Genomic DNA, 26518 nt, shown 5'->3' with positions numbered 1-26518 from the left:
CCTCCTCATTTAGTGCAAACAAGACTAAGATCAAGCAGTACAAGTTCAATTAAACCAAAATGTATGAACAAAATTTCATACTGGCTGATGAGTACTTCCCTGATTTACACCCTGCATCTACTGAAGGTTTTAGGCATGATGCAGAAAGTCCTGATTGGTCTGAAGGTTGGGATGTTAAAGACCCAGAGAGTTTAATCTTAAAAATATCCTTCTGGATGTGGACTAAAAAAAGACACTTTTTTTGTTAGTTAAAATATTTTTTTGGAAATTTTGGTGGTGCACACACTTAAATACACTTGTACAATGTGGATAGTTTTACAAACGTTATTTTTCCTCATTTATTTATTTACTTCTTACATCAGGTTTGCCAAATAAAGTGACAATTGCTATTCAAAATTAATGACTGGCTCCACATCACACTCGTCTTTAATGTGGCTACAGGTTGTGAACACAATTTTTTGTGTAATTTCCTGATTTGAAACATCTTGTATGGAGTAATTTAAATTTGTGATTTGATGTGCGTACATGACTGCAGTTTTTAAGGAAATTGAACAGATAAATTTATGCTTTTATGTAAGAGTAACACAAGTAATACAAGTCGTAAGTGGTTTATTACAAATGTAAGGTATTCATCAGAGAAATGGCAAAACTGATGATGATACAAAACATTTATTTAAAGCTGTAAGTACTTTGTTGCCATGGCAAGGATAGGAGCACCTGTTGGGACACCAGGGAATGGCCCGCTGGATCCAGCAATGTCAATGTGGGAATAAGGCAAAGGTTTGTCTGAGTCAACTCCATGCTGTGGGACAAAGAATTCATTTTTATATAAATAAAATAAACATCAAATGCTTTACTAATTAAATACACTGTATTTGATAGAGGAGCTATAGTATTAGTCTACCTTATCTAATCCAGACGCCATGATGAGGAAGGCAGCGGGTGCCTGGTGTCCACGTGGTGTAGCAGAAGAGGGAAGATTGTTTGACTGCAGGATCTCCTCATACTCAGACTTCCCTTTGTGAAACTCATAGTCCTCCCGACGAATTGTGGACACCTCAAACAAATCTCCGAGAACCTCTCCGGCTGTCACACACACACAAAGATTGTACAGCTAAATATTTTAAAGCAAAAAAAAACAAAAATCAAAACGTACCTTTCTGCCACTCCAGAGCATTTCCTGACCGGCGGGCAGCTCCATTATCCATTATGATCTGCAGTGACATAAACCGAGTGTGACAGGGCGCAGAATTGATGCCAAAGCATTCCCAATAATAAAGATATCTAAAGTGTATTTAAGTACTTACAGAGTAGTTGGGTCCCATGGCTCTGATAGCATGTCCTGTCAGAGTAGCAATAGTGAAGAGTTCGGGAGACACTTCCTTTAAGGCCTATAGAAACATACACTTAAGGATAAGTCAATGGGGATAATATTATACACTTTTGTGTTTCCCACCCTCTTACTTTTAGTATGGTTACTTTTGTTATTGCCGTGACTTTAAGCTTTAAATGAAAATCTAAAGACAGTCAAATTTAACTAACACCAATGAAATTTGTGAAATTAAGGCATTTCAATTACTGACTAATAACCTTTTCTAATAAAGTGAAATTTCTAATCTTAAACATAAACATGTCAAACACATATCTGAACTCTTTGTATATACTGGCATGTGTGTGTGTATACCTGCTCTTTCATCTCACAAAGCAAGTCCACCATGACCATCCTTCCTTCAGCATCTGTGTTTCCAACACGGATCGTACGGCCAGCACGGGACACTACCAACTCATCTGCTACATAACAATCTGCAAAAATGCATTAAAAAAAAAATCAACAATGGATGCTTTTATCCAAAGCAACTTACAATGCATTTGAAATACACCCATTTATCATTTTGTGATTTTCTGGTAATAAACCCATGACCCAGCATCAATCTCTGCCACAGGAAAACCTGATATACACAACATAAGAGCAAAGTTGCTTACCAGATCCGACACTGTTCCGCACCATTGCCATCGCACCCACAACCTTCAGGTGTTTCGGTTTCAGTTTGGCTAGGATCTATAAAATGTGTATGAAATGAAAACCATATGAGATTCTTTTGAAGATAAGCAATATGAGCAGGTAACTGTGCGCAGAATATAAGAGGAGTACCTGAAAGAAGCCAGCAACAGCAGCAGAGCCACATTTATCTCTGTGCATTCCAGCCATGATGCCACCGGCTTTAATGTCAGCTCCACCAGTGTCATATGTAATACCCTGCAACATACACCACAAAATTTAAATTATTTGCAAATAGTTTGGCATCTTCTTGCACAGAAAGTCTTTAAAGCATGTTCTGCCAGATCTGAAACAGGTGCATATGTACCTGTAAATAAATAAGTTTATGCTAATTTTAACCATTCTTAAATGTGACCTTGGACCACAAAACACCATAAAACCCTACCGCCTTAACTCGGTTGTCCAAAAAAAGAATCATTTGCTGCACAAAAGGCCACGGGCATGCGTGCCACATGACCGAAATGGTCCGTCATGTCTGGAGGATAGCCAGTTGATAAAACGCATGTCTGCGAGAACTGTAAGTGGACTTATGTTTTGGGTTTATTTAAGCCAGTTATTGTATTTGTCTATAGTTCTTGCAAATTAAAAGTTAGCTGGTGATTTTGTTGTTTGAGCAACTTGCTAGCTAGGTTTTACATGCCTGTTGATTCTATATAATTGGTGAACGCTCTTGCTCACGTTATTTATGTGCATTATTTACATGCTACAGTATATGCACTCCTTTAAGATAATGTACTTAATAGTGAGAAATAATCAGTTTTTACAATCTTCGCACTATCTATCATCGTTCACCAGACTTTCTACAACATCTGCTTCAGTTTGTGTTTATTAACCCTTTAGTTTCACTTCATCACGCAGCTTTTCCCGTTAGAGGTAAAAACCTTTAATTCATTTATAATCTAGTATGTGTTCATTTTCTTTCATAGTTTCTTCAAAATTAAGTTTTGAGTGTTTTAAATAAAAATATTACCACGTCCCTTTGATTACCACGCCCCCGCCCACCCGCGCCACCTTAACTAACAAATTTTCGGCAGGAAACCTTGATAAAACATTATAATTTTGTGAAATTAAGCTTTTCACTTATGTATGCTTTGTTAGGATAAGACAATATTTAGCTGATACACAACTATTTAAAAATCTGGAATCTGCGAGTGCAAAAAAAAAAAGAAAATCGAACAATAATGCTTATCAACACATATTAATAAAGATAAATAAAATTTTTATATGTTTGCAAAATATCTTCATGGAACATGATCTCAATATCCTAATGATTTTTGGCATTAATAAAAAAAATCAAGAGTTTGACCCATATAGGGGTAGTTTCCCGGACAGGGATTATCTTAAACCAGGACTAGGCCTTAGTTTAATTAGGACATATAACTAGTTTTAACAAAAATGTCTTACTAAAAACATTACTTGTGTGCATTTTGAGGCAAAACAAAGGGAACTGATGTATTTTAAGATATAGGTGCAAGTTGTTTTCAGTTTGGACAGCTCGTACATTTATTTTAGTCTAGGACTAGTCTAATCCCTGTCGAGGAAACCGCCCCATAATGTATTGCTGGCTGTTGCTACAAATATAGTACTGTGCAAAAGTCTACTACAGACGTCCTGTGGTAAAATTACATTACGCCATCTACCCCTGTAAAACTAATCCCGTCCGAATAGGGCTTTTGGCCACATGCCATAATTAGATTTGTTGTTTTTGTTATAGTGATCATATATAATTGTTTCTCAGTCTCTTTAATAGAATGCATCCGGAAAATACAGGAAATGTGTATATAGTTTTATAAACTGTATAAAAATGTAAACTCATGTGTGAAGTTTTTATGGTAAACTCCCCTTCAACTTGAGCAATAGCGGGAAACGGCAAAATCTCTTAAACCTAAAAAAATTAAAAACAAATTTCTAATTGTAAAGAATTTTTTTTTTTTACTTTATTATGGTCAAAAACGCTCAAGATGTGTTAAGTGCCAAGAGAGGTCACACTAAACACTGATGATGCCTAAACAAGACATTTAGTCCTGAAAATTTTATTTTTAATTTTTTGTACATATTTCCTGAATTTTCTGTTTGTATCTTAATAAAATAGACTGAAAAATAAATATGGATGGACATTAAAACTTCTAAAAGTCTTTTGAACAGTACTGTACATCCATAGGACTTATGACTGGTTTTGTGGTCCAGGGTCACATATGTGCAGTTAGTAAATAGCATATTGTACATCTCCATAAAAAGGCTTCCTGCTTAGCTGTACAGCTATTCATCACTATTTACAAACCTTACACCTCACTGAGTTATGTGATACTTTATGTCCATATGGACTGAAAACCACTCTATCCTGGGTGTACAAATACAATTAGCCTCAAACTCACCTTGCCAACCAGCATAAGAGTCTGTTGAATGGGTCCTTCACCACAGTACAGCAGTTTGATCACTCGGGCCTGATGACGTGGCACAGCTGAGACAGAGAAATTGATTACTGACATGAAATAACATTCATTTGAACACAAATAACATAATAAAAATAAAAAATTTAAAAAGTTTGATAAAATTTGGGGGGTCTGGGTCTTGACGCCGTCTTTGATTCTAATGGGTTATACCAGCCTAAAAATGTCTCTGTGATTTAGGTCCTCTTACTGTTAGCACATCGATTAACTGCAGCCAAACATGGATATTCTTTTTCCAAAGTTTTCAGATCACTCATGACTGTCACCTGAGAAAGAGATCAGGATGAATACAGCCTTAAACTCTAAATGAGGTGAGATTCAATAAAGACTCACCTTTACAGGACTGTCCTTGAAGACGGCTTGCACATATTCAGCAACGCGAGGCGCGGCCATACGCTCTGGGTCAGAGCCACCGATGTCACGACAGACAAATCTACACCAACAACAAATTAACTCTGAAAGTTGTTTATTGTACACAGAGATCTTTTTTTAAATATGCAAGTATTATTTACTGGGTTTGATAAATGGCACACACACACACACAAATAAAACACTCATACCTGCCGCTCTCCAGGGCAATGGCCAGCTTTGCAATTTCTTCCCCCTGTGATTGATCCTTCACCCAGATGCCCAGCGTAGAGACTTTATGAAGGGATGACTTGAGTTCTCTCACCTCCAAAGGCTAAGACGACATATAACGTAATGTAGTTGTGTTTCAAATGTAGACGACTTTGGGCGTAAAGAATTCAAATAAAACCTAAAAATGAAAATACAGGTGAAAAGAAACGCTTCTCACCACATAGAGAGCCTGCAGAGCTCCCAGTACAGCCGCAAGGGTGTTTCTTGCATAGCTGTTGTGCGGCGGACACACCAGCAGAGGACGCTGTATGCCAGCTTTTAGAGCCCTAGACAAAAACAACACGGATGATAGTAAAACCAAGTTCAGAGGGCAACAGGGTTTAAAAGCACAACATGTTCTTTTCACAGGGTGTAAAATTGATCATTAGAAATCACAGGGTCGCGCCATATGCATCATGTTTGCATAGGCACCTTTTAATGCCATTACTGGCAGCATCGCTGAATCGTCTGACATCATCGTAATCCCGGTTCACTGGACCAGTGGAGGCAAACACCAATCTGTTTCCAGGGAGACCAGGAACTTTAACAACCACGACTTCTTCACCTAAGCCACAGTCCACCTGAATGTGATAAAGTTATGCAATAAACCAATAAACATAAAAATCAAGGTTGCTTAAATGTGTTGTGCATGTGTGTTTTTGGCTCACTGCGCTGTAGTCCTGCAAGGGTGCTTTTAAACTCTCAAGCTCATTGGGGAGCTGGTCAAAGCTATGGGCTATCACGATAATCCCATCAAAACTGTAAAAGAGAGGAAATAAAATTCAAATATAATCTACTTCAATTTAAACACTACTGTAATGTTTTTGCATGTTCCTGTTGCTCAGATGGTAGAGCACTGAGTTTGTAGAAAAGCAAAGGTTGTGGGAACACACATACACTTAAAAAAAAAATGACGACATGAATTTGAATACAAGTACCTTTGGATGAAAGCATCTTCTAAACGCAAACATTTACAGATTTGTAATATCAGATATCAAATCTAATGCATAACAATGCTCTACTGAGGTGCGTGTGTTCACTACTAACTAGGACAGCACATTCCAAGTATGGATTACCATATACTGACCATTATAGTACATGCTGTCCTGAAAGGTCAGTAATTGACTGTATTCAACAACTGAACATGTATTCAAACTACATTAAAAAAAAGCTTTTTCTGTATTGTGTAGAATGACATTCTTAAGAAAAAACTTCAGGCAATGTAAAAGCACACAAAATATAAAAACACTAAACACAATGTTATGGGCAAAAAAAAAACTCAAATACATAATACACAATTTTACATAAGCTAAGGGCCAGAAATATTTGGTAGGGAAATTCTCTTGATTTAGTCAACATTTAAGAGATAGAATTTAAATTTTTGGGTGAACTTTCATAATTTTCTCACTCTCATGTTGTTACAAACCTGTATAAATTTCTTTTTTTCAGATAAACACGAAGGAAGAAATTTTGAGGAATGTTTGTGACCAAACGAATCATGAGCCCCATTCACGTCCATAGTAGGAAAAAGAATACTATGAAAGTGAATGGAGCTCATGAGCGGTTTGGTTACAAACATTCCTCAAAATATCTTGTGTTCATAAAAACAGAAATATATACAGGTTTGTCACAACATGAGGGTGCCTTGAATGATGACAGAATTTTCATTTTTGGGTGAACGATCCCTTTAAGAAATTTGTGAAAAAAGTCATTTTGGAACAGTGTCTGCTTAAAGGAACACGCCCAGATTTTGGGAATTTAGCTTATTCACCATATCAAACAAACCCACAAATTTCAGTATGTCTCTTAAAGGAACACGCCCATATTTTGGGAGGCTTATTCACTGTATCCCCCAGAGCTAGACAAGTCCATACATACCTCCTTCATCTCTGCGCGCGCTGCAACTCTGTCCGACGCAGCCCCCGCCAGCCTAGATTAGCACAAAGACTGAAAGTGAACGGCTCCAGCCAGCATACTGCTCCCAATAAGTGACAAAATAACCCGATAATTTTCCTATTTATGTGTTATGATTTGTATAGTAACACCGTGTACAAATTCTCAGAAGGCGAAGCACTGCTACTGGGCGGAGTGATTTGCACAACTCTGACCGAACTCTCTGCTCCTCACCAGGGGGCTTCTTGGGTGCTGCGAGCAATCACTCCGCCAAGTAGCAGTGCTTCATCTTCTGAGAATATAGTTCCTTGTATGTATACTGTTAAAAGATAGCTGTGTCTCATATCACCTTGTTATTTGTACACGGTGTGCCTATACAATTCACAACACATAAATAGGAAATGTTTGCGTTATTTTGTCACTTATTGGGAGCAGTTTGCTAGCTGGAGCCATTTACTTCCAGTCTTTGTGCTAAGCTAAGCTAGCGGGGGCTGCGTCAGACAGAGTTACAGCACGCACAGAGATGAGAAAGGTATGTATGGACTTATCTAACTCTGGAGGATACGGTGAATAAGCTAAATTCCCAAAATGTGGGCGTGTTCCTTTAAGAGACATACTGTGGGTTTGTTTGATATGTTATTTCTACTTAAATAGGATGTTGGGTGGCACATATCAAATGGAATGCTTCTAAAGAAAATTTTTATGAGGTGGGGTTCAGAATGAGGTCATAAAAACTGAATCGCCAATTCCTGCATAAAAAAACTGATCAATACTGGAGGAAATTTTCATGTAGACTAAGTTTTAAATGCTTACAGCATCTAAATGCAATTTTGTCAATGTTTTGGAGCACACTACTTTATAGAGATCAATGGTCAACTGCTTAAACATAGCTTCTTACCCAAGTTTCCTGAGAACTAGTCTGACTAACTAGCATTAAGTTTGGGCTAATCATTTAGATTAGATCTATTGTATTATTCTACATAACTGTTTTTTTATGAGTTATGACTTAAGACAAAAAAAAATGTAAGAAAAAATTGTAAGAAAAGTCTAAGCAGTTATGCAACCACGCACAGATAACAGAGTCTAAAGTCTACAGTGCTCTTTACTGGAAGATGGTTTGGGCAAGTGACACTTTCATGATTTGTTGATGCACTTCTGCTGTAAAGCTGCTCGGTGTAAGCACAGCAGAAGTCAGGGTTGGGTATAGAAGAGGGTATGAGCAAGTCCGTTTTTTAAGTCTGGGACTTAGATTTACTCACTTCTGATCCTTGCATTCAGAGGTGCACTGGGTAGGCTGGACACTGGATAAAAAAGGAAGTGAGAGGGAGGGAGGGAGAGATCATTTTTTTTAAATCAAATTGTTTTCTTTTATCTTTAAAAGTTCTTTAACGTTATATTTAAAATAAGATAAAAATATTAATACTCTTCACTTTGAGTACTCTGGAACAAAGCCAAACCAAAGATCATTTACGAAACACAAAAAAAATAATAAAATAAGCTTAAAAATGTAAAACAGCATTTTCACAAATGCAAATTCAGACATTTACACATTTAAGTTTGTGATTCAGCACAAGACCGACAAGCTGATAAGTAAGAATCATGCTTTAAAAATCAATGCAACTACACAAAATATTAAATATTATTGTGTCAGTTAACGTTAGTAAACTTAAAATATAACCGAGAAAAAGCTGCAGGGCTAATAAAGCGTATTTTAAACAGCGCCTTTAAAATTAACCCACTTACCTTACAGACATCCTTACAGACACGCAAAGAAATCCTTCTGTCAGCTGACAGATTTCAAAAGACTGGTCATGTGACCTTTGCTATCACGTGCTTAGGCTTAAGTCGTGTTCGAATTCGCGCGGAGCTGCGCAGAGTGATGGGTGTATGACGTCAAAGTACCGCGAGAGCGATTCGTTATCTGTTCTCTCTCGCGGTACTTGACGTCAAACGTCGATTGGCCTGCGCAGAGCCGCATAAAGTCGAACACCCCTGCACTGTGCAACTCAACAAAAATATACGTTGAAGTTGTGCCTTTATCGAATGAGTGCGCTGCAGAAGCTAATCCAAAATACCACATTACAATTGACAGTTGCATTCGGTAAATGGTGTGCATGAACTACAAGTGCAAAACGGGAAGTCACGTGATAAGTGTGACTGAAGAGTGTGCGGCTGTCCGCTGTGTATGGATCAAAGTACAAATTGTGTCATTTCTAGTCGGATTATTTTGGCATGGTTGCAGTGAGTGATACATTGCACTTCACACAAATAGTTATTTTCAACTGTATATGATTTGTGCGCAAAATCCTGTGCTTTGCACCGATAACAGGTAGGGTTGCATTTTAAGAGTGGTGTTATTGCAAGAAACTATACAATCAGTGTATCAGACACTTGATTTCTTATCTACATTGCCTTGCAAGCATGATATCTTGATAAACATAATGTCCTAAGCAATCAGTTATTCAGCTACTGCTGACTATAACTCAATAAAAATGATAAAAAACTGCTGAAGCGTAGGTTGAGGGCTTTTTATTCTCTGTCTATCTGTGTTAATAAATTGTAATTGGATCAAATGTTGTTTGTGTCCTACACATTTACCTTCTCTGTTTCTGCCTGCTTATCTGCTGTAACTCTGCACCTACTATGTTTGTCCACTAAGTTTGTCTCTGCTCATATCCGTCCACCTCTCTCTCCTTTTCTCCATGTCTCTCAATAGATGAGATTGCTGTCTGGCTCACTGCTCAGATTGAGGAGATTCAATGCTAATTTCTCTACAGGCACCATCATCAGAAGCACAAGCTCAGACACCATGAGACTCGTCCAGTTCTGCCATGTAGGAGATGTGGGACGTGTCAGAGTCGGGGTGGAGCAAGCAGAAGGTCAGGGGGTCATTGATCTGAAAGCTTTTGACCCCTCAATACCTTCAACTATGAGAGAGTTTCTAGAGATGGGGAAAAGGGGAATGGACTGCGCTAAGAGGTATGAGAATTGCACAGTGTGCACACCACAAAACCTCAAACATGTGAGGCCGCAAACAGTACAGTCATGTGATAAAAACAGTAATAGTCAGCACATAGTGTGAATGTAAATAAAGGGGAAATTTTTAGGATACTTCTCGGATGGGTTTTTAAATAACTAATAACTTTACAATGGTTACGTTAAAGGTGCAGTGTGTAATTTTAAGAAGGATCTCTTGACAGAAATGCAAAATAATATACAAAACTATATTATCAGGGGTGTATAAAGACCTTTCATAATGAACCGTTATGTGTTTATTACCTTAGAATGATACATTTTATCTACATACACCCGTGGTCCCTTTCATGGAAGTCGCCATTTTGGGCCGGGATGTTTCTACAGAAGCCCTTAACAGACAAACTTTTTTTACTAAGTTGTTTCCAACGATGACATGTTTGTCCGGTGTTGGTTACAGTAGCTTCTCTATGTGTTTCAAAAGCGTGGGGTAAGCAGTGGACTGAGCCGTTGGTTGCAATTCACCACCTCACCATTAGATGCCGCTAAAATTTACACACTGCACCTTTAAGTCACACACAAACTCAGGAGTTACAGAAAAATTTTGTAAAGTGTAAAAATGTATATTTAGTTATAGATATTTTAAATAAGAGTGATAAATCTGAAATAAAACTGATACATTAGTCTTACAGTGCCACTGTGAAGTCTCATGTGACTAGCTTTATGATGCATTAAAACAATAGTTGCAATAAAAAAGCTTTTAATGGGGAGTCATTTTTAAATCCTATTAAGTTGTTTAAATATAATTTATTTTCAATTCCACTATTTAGAAGAATTGAACCAGTTTGAATTCACTCCCCGTACTCCCTCCCTTTGCATTCCCATTTCCAGCCCTAATGATACCAAATGGACAAAACTAAGCATTTATTGACCAAAATAATTAGGCAAACCACAGCAAGCATACACAATATAAAAATATATTTATATGTTCATATATAAATATATACCAGTAAGGAAAATGACCTACTGTAATCTCCTAAATATAATCTCATCGGAGTACCACTTGGTGGCAATGTTGGAATTAAAACCACTAGCTATTTTCTAGCCATGCTATACAGCTTATATCTACTTAAATGGTGAAGGAACTACTTCATTTGATCCTTGTAACTGAAACAGGGACTCATTTCATCCTAGTATCTTTGGCTGTGATCTGACATCCAGTAAAGCTATGATCACGCCTTATCAGTTTGGATTTCTTTCTTTCTTCTTGAGGTATGGTCAGTTGGGACTGTTCACATCCTTGAATATGGAATGACTGTAACCAATCATATCCATCATTCACCCATGTAGCAATGAGATTTTGTCATGTCCGCACCCCCATACACGTCTGTGATCGCTAGTCGTGGTTGCAGAATTGATCTGACCTGGAGCACTCCCCAGATAATAGGAACCTACAATAAATCCTAGGAATAGGATTTATGTTCTGTTGTTTAGTATGCATGTGTTCCAGTTCCTAAAATACAGTGTAGTGAGGACAGCAATGTAAACCATAAACTGTAAAAAAATATGGGCGTAGTGTCTGTGACGTCATCCGTAGTTTTGTGAAGAGCATTTTGAAGCCCAACGTAGGCGGAGTCTGCCGTCGCCATCTTGGCAGTGCATCACTCGCAGCAAAAATCAAAAAGGTGGGACACGGGTGGACCTAAGGTGACTGGTTGCTGAAACCAAGCCCGCCTAGCTCGACGTTAGTGACAGCAGTGACAATTCACTCGGCTTTAAGCCTAAATATAATATAAACGGACAAAAAATAGTGCTGGGCAAAGAATAATCGCATACAAAATAAAAGTGATTTTTTGCGTGATGTGTGTGCGTGTGCTGTGTCTAATTATTATGTATATTTAACCACACACACACATTTATGTATTCATTTCAGAATTGTTTTATTTATATATAATTTTTTTTATTTATATTTAATATAGATTATATAAAAATATAAATAAATATATATAAACATGTAAATGTTTCTTAAATACATACATGAATGTGTGTGTATATATTTATGCATGGTGGTTGGACGCAGCGCACGCTCATGTATTGTGCCAATGATCAATTTTGTTTTGTATGCGATTAATCGCGATTAATCTTTGCCCAGCACTAAAAAAAAATTCAACCCCCTCACAGTTGACATGAAAGGCAAAATTGGTAATATTATAGATCAAAAACACTTTTTGTACATACATTTATTTCTGCTGTAAAGTTTGTTTTTTTAACATGGGGGTGGGGTCCCAGTATAGGATTCACTACCTTTTGGCGTCAGTTGATAAATCACAGTCACTTCCGGAAGGTTGCCCACTTGGGTGAAACAGACGCATCGCATATTTATGTTTGTATTTCTTTTAGGGCTTTGGCCAGCGGTCAATGTGTGGTATCACGACCAGATATCAAACTGCTCTCCCCGGTCACCGGTCCGGAGAAGGTCGTGTGTGTCGGTATGAATTACAGAGACCACTGCCTAGAGCAGAATGCCCCGATTCCTACCGAGCCCATTATTTTCAGCAAGTTCCCCTCCACTATCACCGGTCCTTATGATGATATAATCTTACCAGAAGAGAGTACGGTGAGCACTGAAACCTAATACAGTTTCATACAGATCAGTTTAACCAATAATGACACAAGATACTGCAGAATAAACTGATATTAGCTTAAATGACAGATCTCTTACATCAGACCATGTTAACCATGTTGACCATGTAATTTCTGCACCATTGCCTGACTTTCAAATAGTATAATATTTTAAATACTACACACTACACTATGTTGTAGACAAACATAGTTATTTAACCTGAATGTGTATATATTTACAGGAAGTGGACTGGGAGGTGGAGCTGGCCTTTGTGATTGGACAAAAAGGAAAGCACATTAAGGTAATTTAAGAGCATATGTAATTTATGTCCATTGATATTTGGTTTGAACAAGTTGCTACAGTATATATGGAAGAGAATTTGGAAGACATTTTACAAAATTTAAGAAAGAAACAATAAATGACTAAACAAAATGAAGTTTTATTTCTAAGCAATCAGTCTATCATTAAGCAATAAAACAGATCCATAGACAAATTACCATATGTCTTGAAGGAACATGCCGACTTTTTGGGACTTGGGCTTGTTCACCGTATCTCCCAGAGTAAGATAAGTCCATTCATACCTTTGTCGTCTCCGTGTGTGCCGTGGCTCTGTCTGACGCACCCACCGCTAGCCTAACTTAGCACAAAGACTGGAAGTAAATGGCTCCAGCTAGCATACTGCTCCCAATAAGTGATAAAATAATGCCGACATTTTCCTATTTATATGTTGTGATTTGTATAGTCACAGTGTGTACAAATAACAAGGTCATATGAGACACAGCCATCTTTTAACCCTATACATTCTATATTCTCAGAAGGCGAAGCACTGCTACTTGCTGCTACTTCTGAGAATATAGTTCCCAGTATGTATACGTTTAAAGGATGGCTGTGTCTCATATGACCTGAAATCACAACGTATGAATAAGAAAATTTTATTTTGTCACTTATTGGGAGCAGTATGCTAGCTGGAGCCATTTACTTTTAGTCTTTTTGAAAGCCACGCTAGGGGTGGGTGCGCCAGACAGAGCCACGGGACGCACGGAGACGACAAGGGTATCCCTGGACTCTGGGGGACACGGCGAACAAGCCAAAGTCCCAAAAGGTGGGCTAGTTCCTTTAAAACAAATTTTGAAACCCAGTTACCTGAAAGTTAAAAACATAATATGATACTCAGCTGGCATCATCACAAGTAAATGTCTTTTCTCTCAGGAAGAAGACGCCCTGTCCTATGTTGCAGGTTTTACTGTAGCTAATGATGTAAGCGCTCGTGATTGGCAGATGAAACGCAATGGAAAGCAGTGGCTGCTGGGAAAAACATTTGACACATTCTGTCCACTCGGGCCAGTGCTTGTCACCACTGAAGAACTAAAAGGTAAGTGAATTATACTTTAAAGGTGTCATGAACTGCAGTTTTTAACATTTTATAATGTCCTCTGAAGGCCACCTATAATGTTAGAAAGATTTGTACAGGTGGATAATAGCGGAAATACGGATTGCTGAAAACATTGTCATTGGCAGGGAAGCGTTTCCTTTTAATCGACGAGTTAACTCGTCAATGGCGGGGAAAGAGTTTAACAACATGTAACAGAAAAAGCAATAATATGATAAACATGGTAAAACTGCATCATCTTTTATTTTCAGTCCCTTTAAAAAGCTGCATTCAACTGTGTCTTGTTTTTAAATGAATGCACAGTATTATGAAGCACATAAGCAAAAAGTGTCTTCTATGGACACGATCTGAAACATCATCTATGCTTACCTATATTAGGATCACAAGGAAGGCAATGCAAAGAGATTGCACAATGACTTGTAATGCTCACAGACATCTCTATCGAGTAATCCATGCGTCTCCCCATTACATGCATGGATTGGTGGGCGGGGCAAACAAGAAAATATTGTTTTAGGCATTGATCTCTTACAGAGGTGATCTTTTGTCACACTATGACATCATACTGAGACAAAATCTGAGATAAAGGCATGTTTTTGCAGCTTGTTTTTAATCACACCTGTTTTTGGACTAAAAAGGAAATTTTTCATAGTACTGTGACCTTTTGTGTAAAAAAATCAGGAAACCTTGATTTCTCAGTTCATGACCCCTTTAAAATAACAGGTGTGAACGAAGGTGGTGTTGTGAAAAAGGCAGATTGACTAAAATAGCACATATTTATACAGATGTTCATAACCTGGGTATCCGCTGCCTGGTGAATGGTGCCGTGGTTCAGGACAGTAACACCAATCAAATGATCTTTCATACACAGAAGCTGGTGGCTTGGGTCTCACAGTAAGCAGACTGACTCTTGTTTGAAATTTCTGTTAAAGTCAGTGAATGTTTTTTTTTTTTAGTTATTACTATTTATTAAAAGTTTATTATACATTATAAAATGCATTTATTTTTAAATATTTATCACATGATGTTTTGTGGGTTAGGCCGAAATGTGCAATTTGAACATACCATTATTCCAATAACGCAATACATTTTTTTTTTGCTTGCGTCTTTACTTTTATTTAGTTTTTCGACATCTCACAGCTATTTTTCACTGTCAGGTTTGTAACCCTTTGTCCCGGTGATGTGTTTTTGACTGGAACACCTCCAGGTGTGGGGGTCTTCAGAAATCCCCCTGTGTTTCTAAAGGTGAGCTATTCTGTTGGAAAATACAATGTATATTTCAACATTGCTGGGTTAACGTCACAATGCACAATCACTGCACCTGGCAATCTGTTGACACCCTTTAACAACCTTTCCTGAAATCTTTGTTTTGCTGCACGGGTGAAGACTGACTTTAGTTCCCTTGATTCTGTTCAAACAATCAGACCAATGTGATTAATGCTAACATAATGAAAGTATAGCTTTAATCCAGAAAAAAACTGCTGTGATGGCCATGCTGATGTCACTGTAATGCCAGTATTTACACTAGATACAGAAATTAAGGTTTCTTTTTTCAGTGCAAACTGATTTACTGAGGCAAACAGAAGGGTGCAGAGATACAATTTAACCTTTATATTTCTACATCATCTTCAACTGTTTGGCGTTTTTAGTCTCGGAGCTCAACCCAGGTGCTTGTACTAAAAAGTGTTATATTATCTAACCACACTTTTCAGCTGTAGACAATTCTATATAATATAGTTAAGCTATAAATAAACCAGGTTATAGGTGCTGCAGAAACTTCTTTAATAATGTATATACAGAGAAATAAAAGAACTGCGCTATCTATAATTTCTAGAACCTCAAGATTTAAGATCCTGGAGTCTATACATAATATAATTCAGAGATGCATTAAAAATCTTACTTTCTTAGAAATTTGAGTTAACTTTTGAATTGCTTTAGGTGTTATCCAATTAAAAATGTAATTTAATGTTCTTACATTAAGTGTATTAAAAATCTGACTTTTACTGGAGGTCCATGAGTTGACTGAGAGGGTACTTACATGTACAGGTTGAATATTCCTGATTAAAAGTTTTTCTAATTAGAAAAGAGAAACTTCATTATTCCATTCATGTAATACCCGATACGTGTACTGTATTTGTAGTAGTCATGCCCATGAGAACAGCTGGCACCATATCACACATCATTTACACCGAATATTATCTCGACTCTGACAATCCTGTGTGATTATAAATACAATTTACACAACAGAGAAGTGTTAACTTATTTAAAAACTGTTGCATTTTTAGACACCGTTAAATTAGCATGCCCCACTGGATACAACCACTATCGTTTTTATTGTCTGGGATGCTCTTGGCAAAACATTATGAAATATATATGACATGATATATACCCACATCTCCAAACAGATGTAATTAGTTTGCTGTAGTTTACTTGTTTAATTGTGTGCTGCTAGCAACTTCAAGGACATTGGTTTAATCGTCAGGGAACACAGAACACTAATAATGTACTCTGAACCAGGGGCGGCTCGTGACTGCTCATCCAAGGGGCGCTAATTCAAAATAACTGTGAATGTCATACATATGTGTTTGTTGCGTCATGTGAACCATGTGCGTCACGCGCCTTGTCAAAACAAGCGCCCGCTGCACATGCGTCAAAACAATTCATGATAAACGAGACGCTCACGTTCACAAAATACACGCAAGACACTCTTAACAGTAAACTCTGATTACGCATGACATTATGTGAGTATCTGGCAAACGCGAGCGTCTCTTTTATCATAAACTCTTTAGACGCGTCTGCAGCAGGCATTTATTTTGACAAGTCACGTGACGCAGGTTCACTTGACGCGGCAAACACATATTTTGAAATTACGAACCACACACATGACGGGCTACATACATGTTGTGATGAACTTTGCATCGTGCGCCCTCGAAAAAAGAAGTCACCGGCTGCCACTGCTTTGAACGCATACGTCACTTTAAATAAATGCATATGCGAATGCAAAAATTATTTTTTTACCGAATTCAGTGAATAAATTGTTTTAAAAGTAACACCAATAAACCGATTTGATTTAAAGAAAAGTAGGTTGTAATAATTATTCTTCAATGATGTGTTTCTAAAGAGAGGAGATGTTGTGGAGTGTCAGGTTGACAGGATCGGCTCTATAAGGAACACAGTGGTATAACTGAAAGATGTCAAGAGTTTTGTTACATCGACTCAAGTGCCTTAAAGGGATACTCCAGCCAAATATCAAAATTACCCCCTGATTTACCCACCTTCAGGCAATCCGAGATACACGTCCATCTTCCTTCGGAGGAACACATTTGGAGTTGTTTTGGTGAATGTCCTTGCTCTTCCAAGCTTATAAGAGTAGAAAACATAAATCAGGGTGCCGCTGTTACCGGAAGCTAGTTATTATAGTTTATAGCTTTTAAAATATGGGCATGTTTCTTACAAATTGGGGTGATTACCTGCAAATTAACCCCTTGGAGCCATGTGGATTACTTCTGTGAGGGATGGATGCACTTATTTAAAGTAAAAGTTGTTCCCGGAGTCCTGTTTTCTACTGTTGTGGGCTCGGAGGAGCAAGGACATTTACTTGAATGGCTCCGGGTGTGTTCGTCTGAAGGATGATGGACATGTGTATCTCGGATTGCTTAAGGGAAAATTTTGATATTTAGCTGGAGTATTCCTTTAACATTGTCTTAAGTGCCTTAATTTAATGATATCTGTAATTATAATTTTTTTTTAATTGCCAAAATGTGATGATGATGATAAGCATTCTATGAAATTAGCTATTTTAAAGCATGCAGCATGCTCTTATCAGCTTCTGTTACTGTATTTTTATAATGCATTATTCTTTTGCATCTATGATGATTCATCTGTTGACAGAATCGGACCCAAACTTACAATATTTCATGTCTGTTTTTCCACGTCAATGTAGCGTTTTAACCGATGGTCTTACACACTACAGCATAGGTCTTTAACAGAGTAGTGGTATTACCAGGGGTCCTCCAAATATTGTTGGAATTTTCAATTTAAAAAATTGAAAAATGAACCAAAAGGCATAAATAGGCCAATAATAAAAATGTGATTAAAATGAAGGTTCCCACATTAAAAACCATTCAGTAAATTTGAAATGTTATGTAGTATGTTAACAATGTGACTGCGTATTCAAAAAAAATATTATTTGAATATCTTTGTAACATTATAACCTCCTCTAGTCTGAATTGATACATTTACTGCGGGTTCCACTTCTACCTTTCTATCTATTCAGGCAGTGGTTCCCAAACTAGTGTGCTGGACCCCTATGGGGGGTGGGAGATATAGCTCAGAAAAATATAGCTAACAATAACAAGACTACATTGTATTATTTAATATGTTTTGTTTAATTCAAATTTCAAGTTTGAGCTTGTTTAATGTTGTTATGGCGCGAAATGATGCACCTTACACAAAGGGGGTATGCACCCCACACAAAGGGGGCCGAAAAGTTTGATAACCACTGCATTACCGGGTCCTTTGCCTGAAAAAGGTTGAAGAAAAGTGCTATACAAAACACAATCATGTTCTCCAGTAGATGGCATTATTTACCTATACAATGTACGTTATCTTTATTATCATTTTTTAAGCTTTACAGATATCCTTGTTTACCAGAAATGACCACTTTTATATTAAATTACACTGCCATTCGAAATTCTTATAACCGAGATGATTATTGCTAACCAATATAGAAATAAATCTGCTTACTCAACGAACTACTTAGACGCCCAGTACTTATTTCAAGGGTAAAAGTGTTGAATATCAAGTGAGATCCCTGACCGCAGGAAATAGCTCTGTTATCCCTCAACCCATCCTGTCTCTCCTTAATCACCCCATTATTTTTCCATTCGTCCGTCGTGTTCATCTGTAGGCACCTATCTATGCATGCTCTGAGTTATTGATAGCCGCGTGTGTGGCGGGTCTGTGGGTCGATCTCCGGAGAGCTTATTCAGCACTTCTGTGTAACAAGCACCAGCCGCCAGTTAGCTTTTTTCAAATAAACATGCATGAATGGGGATTTTTATATTATTGTGTCATTGTATGAATATATGTAAGGATTAATTTCTAATGTATAAAATGATTGTAATGAAGACAATGCAGTGTTTATGCACATGTACAGCACTATATTGAAAGTTGAGGCATCAAAACAATGCAAATGGGCTAATGAAAAACTTGTACTGAGCATATTTAGTTAAACAAAAGAACCATATTAAATGAAACGATTCAATGAATCATACAGTAAACATACTTTTAGCCTGCTCTTATTAACTAATATTTCCAGCCAAACAGCCATTATCGAAACAATTCTATGCTTTAAAGAACAACTTAACCAACAACAACATGACAAACTCTATGTATACTTACAGGCAAAAACCTGAATTGGATATAAACTGAACAGAATGATTCAGAAACGCCTCAGGTTCTGTCCCATCTGAGAGCGATATCTCATTTACTCTTCTAGTTATAGAGAAACTGTGAGAAAAACTGCTTGAGCTTTTCTTTGTTCTCACACTGTGCGAATAGAGGACTGATGTCTAGATACACATCTCCCCCCTGTCTGTCTTCAGTCAACACCTGTAGAAAAAACAGCACAGGCACATTGTTTAGTACCGAGAGGGCAAATTAACCATCTTTTATTACAACACCTGCTACATGCTACACTTCACCGTGGCCCATTTATCCTGGCTTGCAGTTTTATGTATGGCTTCTGTATTATGGACTGACAGAAAAGCCACTGAGTTTGTGTGGGTATATATTTGCAGTAAATCACTGCATACAGTCAGCTGAAAATCACTTACCCCGAGATCAATGAAGGTACGAAGAGCCATTCTCACCAAGTCAATAGATGAGCTTTCTGTAAAACATTCACACATGTTATATACACACACCTACCGAGTGATCGCAAGTACTTTTGTCTAAGTTTTATTTAATAACACAGTTTGATCGGCAGGTAAAGTTACAAACTATAGACAGTAACACAAAAAATGAAAGTCTCTTAAAATCAACAGCAGGATTAGGAACAGGATGCCTTTAAACAGTTAAGCGTCCCGTCCCGAATACGGGACACCTAAGTTTGCATTAATATTGTTGATGTAAATTTTAATCTATCACTACAAACTATATATCGTTGGAAAGATCTAAGCCTCCATAATAGACATTTCAACAGTGTTTTATAAAATAAATTATGTAGGGAGAGTAATTGATTCATTTATGAAGAGAGTGTGCCTCAAAAAATTTATTTTCTGCTAAATGTCACTGTCCCACCAGCAGGGCGACTACATTTACTTCAATGTTTGCATATGAATTCTTATCTAATCATGACAAACTGTATATTGTTTGAAAGCTCCAAGAGTGTAGATTTAACTCAATAAGGTGGGGTGACGCTTAAAAGGTTAATGTCTGTAGCACGAAATTGTATATTAAATTGCAAAATCATCTAAGTGCATGTGACATGCAAATGCATTTTTTTTAACAGGCTCTGTTTAGGTTGAGCAATTTCACTTTAATGGCAATGAAAAGGTTATTAGTCAGTAATTGAAATGCCTTATTTTTACAAATGTCACTTTAGTCATTTCATTGCTCTTCTAACAAGACTTTTGATGCAAAAACCTCCAGTTCTTTGGACAAGACTAATATCAGTTTTCGCATCGGTTGTCTGAATTAAAGAGCACCAATGGTCCGATTCACGATTTTACACTTCCTTTGGTGTGTAGGTGTCTATTAGTATACGTTACGATGACGCGAGTTATCGTCTCCAACGTAAATCTCTTTTCTTGGACTACAACAAAAACACTGATTGTAGGCAACAGTTTACTTCCTGGGATTGGTGATGTAGACAAGACCGACATTATCATAATTCCTCCCGCTTTGACTCACAACCTGTAAGTTAACTCCTGTTAGCATTGCATTGTGAGTGAATCTTTCAAACATGGTATGGAGCGTCACATTTCCGGCTGATGTCAAAGGTATTCGGGCCAATCACATCGTACAGATTAGCTAGCCTTTTAGGGACACAGAGCTTTTAAAATCTGTGCGTTTCGGGAAGAGAGTGAAATCTGGAGCTTTAAAAAATGTACGGTATGTGAAAATAATGTGTTTTTTGAACCATAAACCACACAAACACATTGTATTATACCAAATACACAAAATAACGTTGTTTTTAGCAATGAAATAGGTGCCCTTAAAAGTGATATTCCAGCCAAATATTTAAAAAAATTACCCCATGATGACATGCATATGTCAATCATCTTTTATCCAAACACTATTTATATTTTGAGTTATTTTAGTAATTGTCCTTGCTTTCCAAGCTTATAATGGAAAAAACAGGAATCAGGAAACAACTTCTGACTTTAAAGGACAATTTGGGTATTTTACACTTAAAGCCCTGTTTTCAGATTGTTTATGATGAAATAGATCGGTTTTGACTGAAATTTCGACATATGCGGCTGCCCCGAGAATTTTCGGGTGTTTGTTGTTTTACCTCCCACCTCTAAAAAGGTTTATAGGTGCACTGAAACAATCCTTCTTAAAATGCATTAAACTTTCGTTTACAAAGATGTGAAACTCAGCGAGTGGTCAGGGGTGTTCACTGATGTGCTCACACAAAAATCGCTGCAAGGGACGTATTCCAACAGGTTTTATTGTAGTTTTGTCCAACTCCATTGACTTGTATTAGATGTGCTGTGAGGTACGGTATTACTCCCCACCGGGAACGTTTGTATTCTTGCAATTGGCAAAGGCGGATTATCACCACCAACTGGGCTGGAGTGTCTTTAATTCAAGCTCTTAGTGGAAGAATGTCGGGTGTGAGGCGTTTGGAAAATTAGGTCCACAAGTTTACAACGAATGCTAAAACACCTGTTGGAAAGCATCTTTTGCAGCGATTTTTGTGTGAGCATATCAGTGAACAGGTTTGTTCCAGTGCACCTATACACCCATTATAGAGGTGGGAGATGAAACAACAAACACCCGAAAATTCTCGGGGCAGCCGCATATGTCGAAATTTCAGTCAAAACCGTTCTATTTCATCATTAAAAGTCTGCTACTGTCTGTAGCAGGCATGTATTTTGACATGACAATTCACACACACGACAATGTTTTGACGGGTTTCGCATTCGTGCCTCCTCAGAAAAGAAGCCATGAGCCGCCACTGCGCAGAAGTAATCCACACAGCTCCAAGGGGTTAATAAAGGTCTTTTGGGGTAATTAATGTGATACTGAAAAAAATATCCATATTTAAAATTGTATATACTATAATAATTAACTTCAGGTAATGACTCCACGCAACGTACCAATGGCGACGAACACTCACTACGCTAAAACTCTTGCATGAGCCCAAGATGGCGTTATTACCAGAAGCTAGTTATTTCAGTTTATAAAGTTTGAAATCTGGATATTTTTTGGTTACCCACAGAAGGTGGGTTATTAACCCATTAGACCCGTGTGGATTACCTCTGTGAAGGACGGATGCACGTGTTTGGTGTTTAAAGTCAATTGTTCCCTGATCCCTGTTTTCTACCATTATAAAGCTTGGAAAACCAAAGACATTTACTAAAATAACTCCAAATCTGAAAGATGATGGACATATGTATTTTAGATTGCTAGAGAGTGAGTAAATCACGGGGTAATTTTGATACTTGGCTGGAGTATCTCTTTAAGCACTCGAAGGAGTGCAAATCTGGAGACGGCTGTGGACACCTGAAATGCCTCTTGGATTGACTGCACGTCGTGTCTGGATATTACATCACTATTATTTTATGAACTACTGATGTCATGATCAATAGGAAATAAAAAACCCTTCTATATATTGCAAAAGCCAACAGCCCTGCAACAAACAAACAACATCAAATTTTGTAAAGTGGGCACAATCTGCAATAAACCTGATTTACAGGGAAAGAGGATGTGTTGAAATATAACACGGCAGTATTTCACACCTTACTAAACTGTAAAGTGAGTGAGTTTGTGAATATAGGCTTATTTCCTAAACAATAAATAACTCCTGTAAATATGACACAACTTTATAGATGTCCACCTGATGGGGAGTAGAAAAATGCAGGGCACTGTGTGTGTTTGTCTCTTACCGTAGTGCACTTTGTCCAGCTGAGCTCGGTTCTTCAAGTGAGCGTGCAGTTGGCTCACACAAGCCGTTTCTAAGATAAACAATTTTTAAATTATAAACACCTCACGCTCGGGCATGAATAGTAACGGCCGTGCTGTTTAGGCACGCTTACCGTGGACAGAAATCAGAGTTTGTGTGTGAGATTCTGCACTAACCTGTGGTAGGTAAGGGGAGATAATGAAGGCTTTCTAAAGTCCAGCACAAAGCTCGCAGTTGGACGCTCAGTAAACTAGAGAGAAAAAACAGCAGCTCTGGGCACTGAGACGGCTGACTCAACTAGAAAGCAGAGAGAGAAGAATGGAGAACAGAAGGGTGGAGGACAGTGAGAAAACCTAGTATGCCAAGTATGCTGTTATTATTATTAATTAGACCGTAAAAGGGTTATTTTCGGTCATATTCACACAGCATGCTTTATTTTCAATTCTTTATCTATAAATGAGTCCTACTCTAAATACAATCTTAGCCTCACAGAACGAAGGTCTCTGGTTTGAGTCCAGAGACGTTCGTAGCCCCGTTTGGGAAAGGTCACCTGTCCAGGGTGTTTCCCTGCCTCAGCCACTAAGTACAATGTCGGGCAGGTTTTAAACATCATCTGACTCAGTTTTTCAGTGTGCTGAAAGGTCAACTAAAGCAAGTAACCGTTGCCTTTTTTGATCGATTCGGCATATTAAAATGGCAGTGGCGCTTGTCTGAGAGTCGGATCAATGGACAGGAAATAAAACAAAAGTGACGAAGCAAGCAAACGACAAAATCAAGAGACCGTTTATCTTGTATTTTTGCATCTCTCATTCCAATATGTAATTTTTTTTAGATATGGGTCATAATTCATCATGAATCCATCTGTCGTGGGCAAGCTTTCTGTAAAACTGGTAAGCGAGCCCTGTTTTGTATCCCAGCAGTCGCTAGCTCTTCGTTTCCTGTTTGGAGTCCTAAATACCAACTACTTTTCATTACCTATGGATACAAAAAGTTATCTCACCTCTTGCAGGAGCAAAACAGATGTGCTACTTGTTTCAGGTCAACTTTGAGACCAATAAACATGCACTAGCGTCACAAATATAGTTCAAGTTGTGCTGGGTGCGCAACGTTCACACCAGATGCGGAAGCGCAAGTGATTTACATGTTAAAGGGTAAGTTCACCCAAAAATGCTCACCCTCATGTTGTTCCAAACCTGTAAGACCTTCGTTCATCTTCGGAACACAGTTTAAGATGTTTTATATTTAGTCCGAGAGCTTTCTGACCCTCCATTGAAAATCTACGTACGGTATACTGTCCATGTCCAGAAAGGTAATAAAAACATCATCAAAGTGGTCCATGTGACATCAGTGGGTCAGTTAGAATGTGTTGAAAATACATTTTGGTCGTGGCGCGAATTGAGCATTGAAAAATCAGAACTTCAGCGGATTTTCATGCCGCGATAACCAATCAGGAGCTTTCTCTAGCAGTGACGTGATTACAGGAAGCGAGCGGAGGCAGAAAAACAAAACAACAATGGAGGACAATCATCATCGCTACACGAGACATCTTCATACATTTAGCCCCTCCCATGCCACAAATTTACACGTGAATCTCAAATGACTAGAATTTCACTGACGCGAGTAAAGTCAAAATGTTCAATCGTCCCACCACACGGAAATAGTGCATTTCTGCCGCCTCTTCTGTGTCTGGTGTGAACGTAAAATTATAACCCTGCTCCAAAGGAGCTAATTTAAAAATGCCAAAATCCATTCCTGAACTAAAATCATTCTCAGTTCTTGTGATCCTAACATGACAAAAAGCAGGTAATTCCAGTAAATGGTTCCAGAATTACCACAGCCTTCACAGTCTGTGCTACTTTGTTGGGGTGTCCCAACCCACAGCTTGTTAGGTGACCCATTGCAATTTTGAACTGGACAGGTATAAAGGGAAGAGACCACTCTCATGTCTCTATTACAATCTATTCCTAGGACTGGACAATAATTCAAAATATATTTTTTCAAAAACGGTGAAATGGTTTCTAAACACATTTCCGCTATTTTGATACACATTACAGCGTCCTGTGGCCGTTCACGTCACATCTAAAATGTATGTTTTAAACACGTGTCAAGGTGCTTCTTTCTTCCAAAAGCGCGCTCCTATGGCGTCTTTCTAAGATAAGCAACCATGAGCCACACTCTGCGGGACGGCAAAGAAAATGCAATGACTGTTCAGATTTAAATAGCTCATCTGTACCTCATGTCAAATCAGAAGTACAAGAAGGAGGTGCAGTGTTAGTTTGCATCAAGTCACAGCTTCCAATGGTGACACCATATGGGGAGGGAGAACGGGAGATGTAATGCAACACAAATTGAAAAAGGGCTTTTTTAACATTCATACCATTATCGGATTTAAACAGCATCAAACAAAATTTATGAGTACGGGAGAGCGGGGCACAACCTAATGCTTTTTGACTTTGGCTCTATCATTCAAAAAATATTTACGTTAGATTAATCTTTTTTTTACACAATCAACATACACCTCTCTGCTACAAATGAACACTTAAAGTTTGTTTTTAGGACCTACCATTATCGTACAATTACACCGAAAGCGACATGAGTGCAAATGTTACAACTTACCCCATAGATGGGCTTAATTGTAACAAACAGAGGGTTTGTTAACACCTGCTAGACAATTTGGTTTAAACACAAATAATTCAATAAAATTCTGTCTATATACTAAAGGTGAATATTGTTTATATATCTGCCTATAATAGATATATATCCACACATTTATCCATTCATGATCCTTCCCCTAACCATCCATGTATTATGCATCAATGCATTTAAATATATTTTTTTAAAGAGCTGCACAATTAAGGCAAAAAGTTCATAATTTTGAGTTTTTTTCTCCTGATATTGTATTAACAGTTATCATTTCGATGAATAGTATTAACATTGTTTTCATTTCATTATCATTGTATACTGGAGGCTTAGTTGTAACGCTATGTTACAACTCATCGCGCTGTGTAAAAATGTTTTCAATCCCACCTATCAGTTACTAAAAGTTGCTGACATGTTTCAAAATGGTGTTATGTGTTAGGTAACAAGACAGTGATTTAAATAATTTAAGGTTGAATTTGGTGACTCAGAAATCGAAAAAACATAAGATGAGGAAATTTACCTTCATTCCCCCAAAACACTCTTTGTTCAATATTAACCAAAACACATCAAAACTTTTTACAAATTCACAGGAGATCATCTTCTGACAGTAAGAGAAAATGACCAAAAGCAATCGCTCGGCCTTGTATAAATATGTAAATTAGCTGCGTTACAATTAACCCCGCGTTAGTTTGTGCCCCGCTCACCCCTATATTGGCTATAGAAATGTTGGCCATATTGT

The 26518-nt window shown here is 37.8% G+C and overlaps 3 protein-coding genes across 12 annotated transcripts in view; 1 reads left to right on the top strand and 2 right to left on the bottom strand.

Annotated features, from left to right (window-relative positions):
* Positions 1–592: 592 nt before the first annotated feature.
* LOC129413682 (putative aminopeptidase W07G4.4) lies at positions 593–8872 on the bottom strand. The gene is made up of 16 exons (XM_055167422.2): positions 8764–8872; positions 8280–8321; positions 5796–5886; positions 5560–5708; positions 5306–5414; positions 5070–5191; positions 4843–4942; positions 4700–4775; positions 4435–4520; positions 2153–2257; positions 1984–2059; positions 1685–1803; positions 1308–1391; positions 1157–1214; positions 905–1086; positions 593–802 (listed from the first exon to the last, which is right to left on the bottom strand). The coding sequence occupies exons 1-16, from the start codon at positions 8772–8774 to the stop codon at positions 674–676; spliced, it is 1539 nt and encodes a 512-aa protein (XP_055023397.2). The 5' UTR covers positions 8775–8872; the 3' UTR covers positions 593–673.
* A 191-nt stretch (positions 8873–9063) lies between these two features.
* On the top strand, positions 9064–18757 carry fahd2a (fumarylacetoacetate hydrolase domain containing 2A). 4 transcript variants are annotated; one of them, XM_055167423.2, is made up of 8 exons: positions 9064–9261; positions 9798–9999; positions 12394–12610; positions 12858–12917; positions 13826–13988; positions 14789–14897; positions 15161–15248; positions 17125–18757. In XM_055167423.2, exons 1-8 carry the CDS (start codon positions 9126–9128, stop codon positions 17185–17187), a joined length of 1038 nt encoding a protein of 345 aa, XP_055023398.2. In that variant the 5' UTR covers positions 9064–9125; the 3' UTR covers positions 17188–18757. The 4 variants fall into 4 exon arrangements, with proteins under 4 accessions (XP_055023398.2, XP_055023399.2, XP_055023400.2 ...); XM_055167424.2 differs by having other exon boundaries at positions 9123–9261; positions 9737–9999; XM_055167425.2 differs by having other exon boundaries at positions 9181–9349; positions 9737–9999.
* A 382-nt stretch (positions 18758–19139) lies between these two features.
* Positions 19140–26518, bottom strand: part of gpat2 (glycerol-3-phosphate acyltransferase 2, mitochondrial) — a 71880-nt gene continuing 64501 nt past the window's right edge. For all 7 annotated transcript variants that reach the window (XM_055167415.2, XM_055167418.2, XM_055167421.2 and 4 more), the window contains 4 exons: positions 23316–23436; positions 23123–23191; positions 19841–19896; positions 19140–19616 (listed from right to left, as the gene is read on the bottom strand). In XM_055167415.2, the coding sequence (XP_055023390.2) occupies positions 19500–19616; positions 19841–19896; positions 23123–23191; positions 23316–23436 (363 nt within the window). In that variant the 3' untranslated portion in view covers positions 19140–19499. The remainder of the gene's footprint in view (positions 19617–19840; positions 19897–23122; positions 23192–23315; positions 23437–26518) is intronic.

The sequence above is a fragment of the Misgurnus anguillicaudatus genome, chromosome 5 (genome assembly GCF_027580225.2).
Source record: "Misgurnus anguillicaudatus chromosome 5, ASM2758022v2, whole genome shotgun sequence".
NCBI classification, from domain to species: Eukaryota; Metazoa; Chordata; class Actinopteri; order Cypriniformes; family Cobitidae; genus Misgurnus; species Misgurnus anguillicaudatus.
Note: the sequence above shows the minus strand (reverse complement) of the source record. Positions and strands in the feature narration are given on the sequence as shown.

Coding starts and splice junctions, on each gene's coding strand:
- LOC129413682 (XM_055167422.2), bottom strand. Junction 5,887..8,279: donor TCTGAATGCAAGGATCAGAA/GTGAGTAAATCT, acceptor TCTCTTTTACAG/TTTTGATGGGATTATCGTGA. Junction 2,258..4,434: donor CTCTTATGCTGGTTGGCAAG/GTGAGTTTGAGG, acceptor TGTATGTTGCAG/GGTATTACATATGACACTGG.
- fahd2a (XM_055167423.2), top strand. CDS start 9,126: ATGGTGTGCATGAACTACAAGTGCAAAACGGGAAGTCACGTGATAAGT. Junction 10,000..12,393: donor GGAATGGACTGCGCTAAGAG/GTATGAGAATTG, acceptor TATTTCTTTTAG/GGCTTTGGCCAGCGGTCAAT. Junction 12,918..13,825: donor AAAAAGGAAAGCACATTAAG/GTAATTTAAGAG, acceptor CTTTTCTCTCAG/GAAGAAGACGCCCTGTCCTA.